General features: G+C 43.3%; 1 protein-coding gene across 2 annotated transcripts; it reads right to left on the bottom strand.

Annotated features, from left to right (window-relative positions):
* Positions 1 to 85: 85 nt before the first annotated feature.
* On the bottom strand, positions 86 to 6,191 carry LOC133507036 (Friend virus susceptibility protein 1-like). Of its 2 annotated transcripts, none has more exons than XM_061831580.1 (4): positions 3,301 to 6,191; positions 1,576 to 1,635; positions 533 to 577; positions 86 to 439 (listed from the first exon to the last, which is right to left on the bottom strand). In XM_061831580.1, exon 1 carries the CDS (start codon positions 5,934 to 5,936, stop codon positions 4,293 to 4,295), a length of 1,644 nt encoding a protein of 547 aa, XP_061687564.1. In that variant the 5' UTR covers positions 5,937 to 6,191; the 3' UTR covers positions 86 to 439; positions 533 to 577; positions 1,576 to 1,635; positions 3,301 to 4,292. The 2 variants fall into 2 exon arrangements, with proteins under 2 accessions (XP_061687564.1, XP_061687563.1); XM_061831579.1 differs by having other exon boundaries at positions 3,494 to 6,191.
* Between the last annotated feature and the right edge of the window lie 3,178 nt (positions 6,192 to 9,369).

Here is a 9,369-nt window from a genome sequence, read left to right as displayed (position 1 = left end):
AGAAAATTACAAATTCAACCAAAAACATTTTTATTGTTATCACCTTTCAGGCTAAAACTACTGATCATCAGAGGGTTTTTTTTTTTTTTTTTTTTTGCAGCATACACGTGTAAACATGAAAAAAATATTGTAAATAACTGTGTCAAGTACCTCATAATGAAATGTAAACATTTTTTGGAACTACTTACAAACGAATGATACGAATGAAAATGCACATTTTGGCTGTGTCACTCATGTCTGCATTCGTCGCCTTCATTTGATATCATTATACCACACATTTTGAAAATGAAAATATGGCTCTGCTTCTGGATGATGGACTTTCTCATTAACCGCCCCCAAACAGTCTTTCTCAGCCCTCCTGAGCCTCTCTTCCTCCGTTACGCAGTACCAGCTCCTCTCAGAGCTGTGTGCTGTGCACTCTTCTCTACTGTCTGTACACCTGTGATTGTACACACATCCACCCATCCAATCACATCATTAAGTTTCCAGACGATACAACGGTGGTGGGGCTCATGAGGATGAGTCCACCTACCGTGCTGAAATCCAAAATCTCTGTCTGTGGTGCTCTGCAAATGACCTGATTTTAAACACAAAGCAAACAAAATAAATTGTATTGGACTTCATGAAGCAGCACGGTGTATCAGCTGGTAAAGCGTTGGCCTCACAGTTCTGAGGTCCCAGGTTTAATCCCGGACCCACCTGTTTGGAGTTTTTATGTTCTCCCCGTCCCTGCGTGGGTTTCTTCCGGGCCCTCTGGTTTCATGAGTAAAACCACTAAACTTTATACGGAAAGGTGTTAACTTGTATCTCGTGGTTTTGTTTTGGCACTAAATACTCAAAATAAATGTAAATGAGGGGAATGGTTCGGTATACTGGACTGATATGGGGTCTTTGACCTGAAGAAGTTTGTGAATGTGAACAGATTTTCATTTATTTTTTATTATGTCCACGGGTGTGCATGTACAAGCATAAACATGCCATGAGACTCAACATATCCTACCATTCACATTCAGATTATTCAAAACTTATTATTATTATTATTATGATTGTTCCTGCTAAAAGCAGCATTAGTCCAATCAAAGCTTGTTCAAAGTCCCATTCAGGACAATTATCATGAGTATATTTTCTTAATTTCAATTTATTGAAACATACTGCCTATAGACAGCTTGTGAGACGGTGTTGGGGAATTGCAGGTGGAAATAACCACATGCCACTTCCAGCCTGTTGTGTGTCAAAGATTTGTGACAGATGGTCAAAAGTACACAGGATTAAAATGGTCTACATCCTGAATATTTTTGTGTTTGTATAAATGTTGATGTATATGTATGTAGTTGACATAAATACTGTATACAACACAGAACTAAAACCATAGCATTTTATTGAAATGTATGCTTACATTGTGTATAAATATGTTTCTCTCATAACATCTGCGCTGAATGCTTATTTTGTCTTTCACTATGAGCAACTTGAGACCACCTGAGATTTAAATACATGTTGTAGTATCTAATCTGCTTTTGGAAAGATATGTGTATTGCTTTCTCGTGAACAGACGCTTCATCAGTTTTTGGAACGTACCAAAGATGGAGATTCAGCATCTGCTGGTTCGATGTCAACATCTTTTGGAGAAGATGCTTCCTGCAACATCAGTTAATTAAATTAATTAATTAAATTAATGTAGAAAAGTGGGGTTCAAAGTTTATAAAACGAGAAAAATATATCGATAAAGCACAGGTTTATTTCAATTTCATGGTGCACAAATTATTTTTGACCCGTCTCCTGGAGAGCACAAATTCATTTCAGTCAGCCCTTGCTTCGTACTTTGGATGAGGTTTTAAAGTAGCATATGTCAATAAAATCTCCTTATGATAAAGTGGTACAAAAGAGTTTAATTCACTGATCTTACTCAAATTATTACAAATACTAAGAGAGAAAAGCCGGATGCGTCGCACATAATAGCAAGTTCCCATATTGCATAGCGTAAGCACACAAATAACAATCATTAACACGATCAAGGGTGGCACGAAAGTAGTATGCGCAGTGGAGGAAATTCCTGTGAAGATGTCCCACCAATGATGAGCTGACGCCTGTTGTACTAATTTAGCGGCATGCACTACTTCCCCTTTTACTACCATAGTTGACACCATGAGACTGGAAATGTTAGACGCATGTGACTTGATGAGTTTTTGGATGTCTGTAGAACTCTCCAATGCGCATTTGAATCGTTCCAGAGACACTGACCAGGGGGAGCGTAGTACCTCCCACTGGACCGCAGTCAACCTGCGGGACTCCGAATAGTTAGTCAAACGATACGTCATGTTTCCCCAGTGCCATATGTGTACATCTTGAAGGCATCCTACAAAAGGAACCGAAGGCACTTGTGAGTTATTTTGTGTTGTAGCCACACAGAGAGTATGCGGTCCAACTTGCCACATCATCTCTCTGGCTGGCTCCCTAGTCCAATCAGAAAGTACAACCTCTGAGTCGGTTAGGCACGGATTCGAGTACGCATGTTGTAATCTGCAAGCCAACCCTTGGTCTGTTAAATCACATAAATCTGATTTAAAGGTTTTGTTGGTTTTTGGTTCAAACCACTCTCCGTCCATGTGTAAAAACCAATATCCACTTGTCGTTATAATAGGCAAAACTTGATATTTACAAACCACCTTTGTTGTCGTCACGTTGTAATGAGTCCAATACCCCGTACATTTATGTTTGTCACATTTGGTATGTTCGGGATGTAATGTCAACCACAAAGAGTTGGAAATGTTCCAAACCTTCCGCCACTCTTGATAATTTCCCGACGTAACTATCCTTAGAAACTACTCTTTTTGAGCCGCAGCGTGTAGAGTTTGAATACTACATACTGTCCAGCTACTCTGTTTTTCCAAGTTCTGAAACACTTCCCTTGCTTCGTACCATAATTTGATATCCCAATTAAACACTGTTTTCCAAAATTCTGCATTTTCTTTTTGTCCCACCAGAGCCTTAGGAAGCCAAACCCCTATTTGATGCAAGGCCCTGGCAGAGTGTTCTCCAGTATTGGACAGCATGGTTCTAGTTACCTCATTATCAGCAGTATTTGCTAATCCCAATACAGTTCCCGTTCCCCCCAACAAAGTATCATACCATGCCCTTTTTATTCTGTTACATATCGGAATTGGGGGAAAGTGAATTGTCCAGTATATCTTGGTTTCAACCACTGCTTGAGCTAGGTGTGAACAGGTATCAAGGATGGGAGTCAAGTGTGTTTGAGTTATTTTTGGCGTCATTGTTTCTTTAGAAATGACCGTGATATCATACCCCCACCTCATATCACCATCATCCCCAACCTCCCCGATGGTGAAATCCTCTTCTGCAATTGCCGTCCAAGTCGTTCCTCGATGATCAGCATGACACCCCCTATATCTCCATTCGTCCAATTCCCACATACACATGACGGAGGAAGCGGAGACTGTCACCTTACTCCCCCGTATCACCTCGGTGGTGGACTTACATATCATCATGGGAAGATCACAGGTGATGTTGACTGAAAATCTATATTCCCTTATCCCGATGAACTGGCTTGTCTCGCACGCATGACCTTCGGTCATTCCCCAGGAGAGTCGGACCATGGCACCAACGGCAAGGAGGCAGATGACCCAGTCATTTCCAATTCCTCGGCGCCGGATGTCCTCCATCTCTGCGTCCTCCCGTCGAGGGTCGTCCAATCAGCAGCTCCCACTTCAGCATGCACACACCAAGCTGCAACAGATATGGTTACCACTATTGACAAAAGAAAACATGATTAGTATTCTCGCATGTAACATTTGTTCACGGGTACGTTCACCCATTTTTCCTCTCCTTGATATAAAACACTGACTGTGGCATCAGACCCCTGAGCTATAATTTCCGCAGCTCGAGGAGGTCCTGATTGCATTTTCCCCAAAGATATGGGAAACGGTGTCATTTTTACCTTTCCCATCAATATTGTCCGCACATCAATTCCTGTTCCAAATTGAAATTTACCTATTCTCAAATACAAAGTCATTCCAGCCAGGATGTCCATTCCAATTATCCACTCTGGGATGGGGGTGACGACCACTTCAAATTTCCATATTGGCATTTTCCCAATTTTCAATGGAAGAATTACTGCTTTTCCATTTACAATTTGTCCCCCCAATCCTCGCAGTGGAACATTTTCACCCTTCACTTTATCAGGGTTTCCGTGTCCAATTGAACATGGGGTCTGATGTCCCAGCTGACCATCGATTGACAATTTTGTTCTGGCTGGTTGACTGAGTTTGTCCTCCATCCTAGCTGAGGAGGTCAAAGGTACGTGACCTCTTGTCCTTTTTTTTCCCCTTACTCTTGGGTTTCGCTCGGCCCTTTCTCACAGCAGCCACATAGCTGGGGCCTCTTGTGTCTACTAGCATGTCGGCACTTGTGGGTAGCCCGTCAATTTCTTCTGCCGGTACTCCCGCTACAATGAGTGCTTTCCACATTTCCCGCCTACTACTCCCGGCTTCAGGCGGTTTCGCGCGCGGTTGTTTGCCATCTGTTTCGGACCTGTAATTCTCAGGGCAAGGCTGATGTACTGTGTCTCCCCAATCTCCCAAAGTTGCCAACTCCAACAAGCGCGTTTTCACGTCACTGAAGCTGTTATCGACGGCTCCTAACAAAATGGTAAGTATCGCAGACCTGTAGTGGGAGGGTGCGTCTCGAATGATTGCATCACGCACCACCTTTAGCACTGCTGCTTCATCAATAAAAGCATGACCCGCTCGCGATATCGACTCGCGCGTACACAATCTCCCCATCCTGTGAATTGCGTCGCGGCTGGTTACCCAAGGCCCTTTGATCTCGGGCCTATCATGCCACGTTGGATACACAGATTGCGCTGTCATAGCATACAAGGCAAATAGCGAAAAAGAATCACCTACCGCCATTGCTCTCCCGTTTGCACGGAACTCGGCATTCATTCGAGAATCTGAACTCAATCCTCCAAATCGCGAAAAGTCCTCTGAGTCAAGCTCTATGGCGTCAGCTCCTTCCTCATACATCCGCCTGAGCCAAGAATCAGCTAGTTCTCCCTGCTTTTGTCGATACTTTGATGTTAAATGGGCTATCTCTTCCTGAGAGAAGTCCTCTTTTGTTATCGTCATTCTGGGCGGCGGCTGAGGCTGTTCTAATCGCCTCATTATAGGGTTTCCTTCCCTATCAACTATAGGTACATTATTCTCATCTCGCTGTTCTTCAAAGACGGGCAAGACAACATGCTGTTCCTCCCGTCTCCGCGAGATGGGTTTAACTTGGAGATGTCCAAGTTGTGGGTACAGCGGTTGAGGTTTCATTTCCCCGCCATATTGCATGTCGCCATCTCCCCATATGTCGCCATTCCATCCCTCTGGCTCCCAGTCTTCCTGGAGTGCCACAGCGAAGGAGCGGACCTGTTTTGGGTCGATGCGACGCGGTCTTTTGTTACTTTTCTCGCGCGCCATAGAAGAAATAAAAGCCACTGATTTCTCTAAGATTTTCTGCGCTTTAGCTTGGTCGGATTCAAGCGCTTTAATATTCTCTTCAAGTTGCGCTATCTTTTTATCTTTTTGCATTTCAGAAGCGCATACTTTATCCAAAGCCTTTGTTCTTTCCTTCCAGGCTTCAGCAAAAATCCACAACATCTCTCGGACTCCACCCAGCGGGGCTTTGTCCCTCACTTCCACCCTGCTTAACATGCGCTGTAGCAGCGGTGGAGTTGCCAAGGGAATTTCTCGTATCCACAGCCTAGGGCGTCCCCCGTACCGTCTAAGGAGTTTCCCTATTTCTTCAAATCCAAGGCTCTCCCAGTCAGAGACGCCATCCTCGTTGGGAGCCACCTCCGCTCCCTTCACAGTTTTACACTTAAAACTTGAGGCCACTTCCGCCTCCTTCACAGTTTTGCTCTTAAAGCAACAAGCCATTTCTGAATGTATTCTCCGCGATCCTGCCGACAACACCAAAAATGTTTTAAAACATTTCTGATACCTCGCTTAGGAGTTCGGTATCAAATTTTAATAGGATCGTTGGAGATAGGCACTCAGAAATGAAGACAAGACACACTTCTGGCTACCAACAATTGGCACTTTATTGGTCCCACACAGAAATGGTGACACAAGCACAAATCACGTGGTATGAAGCTAAGTAATATCCAACCAGCTCTTAGAAGAATATCCAGCTCTTACCGTGCGCCAATAGGAGGGAGAGCCAACACTCCAGGTAGAGCGAGCTTCAATACCAGCTGGGCGTGCGTACGCAACCCGCAGCAGACTCTACCAAGAGTATCCAAAGTTCTCCTTTTATACTCTAAGCGTGTGCGGAAGGAGGGGTGAGTGGCCAATTCATCCCACCTGACGCCACACTATTCTTTGTTACCAACAGATGGCGTTGCACGACCTCACATGTTATGTCGAAATATCCTTTTATGATTTCGCTGGTTTATACAAAGCTATGGCGATGATCTTTTTGGTCATTCAAAGCTATTGCGAAACATATACGACGCTATTGCGAAACATATACGAAGCTATTGCGAAACATCTTTTAAATATGGAAAAACAACACAATAAAATTATTCTTACTTCAGCATACTTGACAACCAAGTTTCCCAAGAAAGTACTATATACAAATTTGCAAGTAAGAGAATTTACGTTAGTGGTTTGAAACTAATCTGGGAGTGACCAGTATGTAATACTTCTTGTTTAACACTATGTAGTATTTTATTAAAATTAAAATCCCTGCACACATCACAACATAAGCTTGCCTGCACTTGTCAATCGTCATGGGCATTGTTTGTTTACATTTTTCATAACTGTAATTTAATTGTTAAATAATAAAAGGTTTGGATACAATATTTGCTATGCTCTTTCTCTGGTTGAGAATGGTCAAACCATTTGCTAAAATAGAACTTAGATTTTACGCCAAGAACAACATATGCTGCTTTAATACAACCATGTCAACAGTGTTCAAAGTTTTCAGGAAACAAAAGATTACCAACATACCTTTGCAACTTGTCTTTAACAGAAGCTCTTCTCAATTTTGATACTTTCTGTGGGAAGGCCTCTGAGCTTGTTCAACATTGTCCAGGTTCACCGGCTGATCCAAGTTCACGTTTGGTAATTTTAGCGACACTGATCTTTTCTGGATGTATGGTGGGCACTGATACAGGTTTAAACAATTTTTTAATAGACATGGGTCCACCAGTATAACAGTCTGTGGTGAAATTTTCACTGCATATGACAGAATACTGACTGGGTTTGGAAAAATTCGCCCTCTTGGTTTGGGCAAACCTGACCTACTGTTTTCTGAGGCTTGGATCTTTGGGACGATAATATAAACTGACCGGAATAATTCGAACGACAAAACTGAACCACACACTTCTTCACCATTGTTACGGATTGATTGCCTACAATCACTGATTAATTCTCAAAACGAAAGGGTCCCCGACTACGGCAATGAGTTCCGGATTCTTGCAGCCGAAATTCAGTGGAACGACAGGGTGCTCCCAGGTGCCTTCTTTCAAAAGTTGCTCCCCACAGTAAAGGATCAGTTGGTCTTCTGGACTTGCCAACAAACGTGGACTTCCTCAACGCTCTTGCTCTGAAAATCGACAAAAGGTTGAGGGATCGTGAGCAGGACAAGGCCCAGCAGAGGAATACATTCTCACGCATCAGGGACACCAACGCTCCTCAATGTGCCTCTGCCGATGCGGAGGACCCCATGCAGCTGGGCCGTCTCTGGCCGTCTCCCGAGGAACATCTACACCTATAGAGAGAGGGGCTCTGCTTCTACTGCGGGCAATCGGGGCACACAGAGACCAGTTTCCCAGTCAAAGCAGCTGATATTGCACTCCCAACCCTGACTACGGTGTGTCTCAACCTTATTTAAGACAGCTCTGCCCCAGCGCTTGCTCTAGTCACCCGATGTTCAGGAGGACAGCCACTCCTGGCGGCAGCTTCCATTGACTCAGGTTCAGATGCCAATCTTTTAAATCCACAGCTTGTCAAAAGCATGGGTCTGAGGACTTTTGAGGTACAGCACTCCCGCAACACATACGTGGCTGATGGCAGTTTTATCGGCAAAATAACCCCCCATACTCAGACTCTCACGGTGATGTTCGTTGACACAAAGAACCATAACATTATCTCGGGAAGGCAGTGTTTGCCATGTCCAGGAAAGTCGGTCAAAGTTCGGGTATTTGTATTCATAAATATTAAAAATTTTCCAAAACATCAAACAATATATGTATTTTATGATCCAGTTGAACATATATTGATATTTTATATATGATATGAGCATATGATATTTTCCTTGAGGGTTACCCATCCAACTTTCAACTTTGGAATTTCTGCAAATCAAAAAAGGAGGGCACAATTAGGAATTAGTTTGTTGTTAAAATTAAATTCAAGTTTTTCCATACTTAATCATACCAGTTCTGCAGAAGCAGAAGAGTCTTCCAACACCTTCTGTTAAAGGCCAATGAAGTCGGCCAGATATTTTATCCGTACAATGTCGATGTCCTCTTCTTGTGCTGCCCTATGGTCTTGATGCCTGCCGGTGTCCCTTATCTGAGTAAGCAGCATCAGCCCTTTTTTTTAAACCCTGAACAACAAGACATGCACAATGCAAAAGCACAAATATGAAAAAAAGGTCTTAAGACGAGTTATTCGTAAACATTTGGCAACCTGTTCAGGGTGTACTCCGCCTCCTGCCCATTGACAGCTGGGATAGGCTCCGGCACTCCCCACAACCCTCGTGAGGATAAGCGGTAAAGAAAATGGATGGATGGATGGATGGATGGATGGATGGATGGATGGATGGATGGATGGATGGATGGATGGATGGATGGATGAACTTTAGGAAACACAGAGCTGACACATCCTCCATTTTCATCAATGGTGGCTGTGTGAAAATAGTCCACAGATTTTTTGGGATATAGTGGTACCTATACTTACAAACATCTCTAGTAACGAAAAATTCAGATTACGAAACGCCTCCTTGGAATAATATTCTCTCTAGGTACGAAGGGAATTCAGGATAGGAAAGGAAAAAATGGGCGCTGGATTCCCCAAATTCCACCAAACGTAAACATCCTGTATCTTGGTTTGTGTGGAGCGATAGAAATGCTTTGGCATTTATCACCACTGTAGCCTCTTCCTGGCATCCCACTGGTAAGTAGGGTCATCAGTCTTTACCCACAATGTTTTCTGATTCCCTTGGACACCCGATTCTCACCGAATCATGCTAGATCTGTCACACCCAGTCACAAACTAACGCACATTGGAAAAATGCAACTTTTTCGTTTGCATTTTTTGCAAGTTTATTCTTCTTTCTTCAACATGGACCCCAAGAAACTTTAGT

This window comes from Syngnathoides biaculeatus, chromosome 10, assembly GCF_019802595.1.
Source record: "Syngnathoides biaculeatus isolate LvHL_M chromosome 10, ASM1980259v1, whole genome shotgun sequence".
NCBI lineage: Eukaryota > Metazoa > Chordata > Actinopteri > Syngnathiformes > Syngnathidae > Syngnathoides > Syngnathoides biaculeatus.
The sequence above is the reverse complement of the archived record's forward strand: the minus strand, read 5'-3'. Positions and strand labels throughout refer to the sequence as shown.

Excerpts from the sequence above, each read along its gene's own strand:
- LOC133507036 (XM_061831580.1), bottom strand. The coding sequence starts at position 5,936 with ATGGCTTGTTGCTTTAAGAGCAAAACTGTGAAGGAGGCGGAAGTGGCC.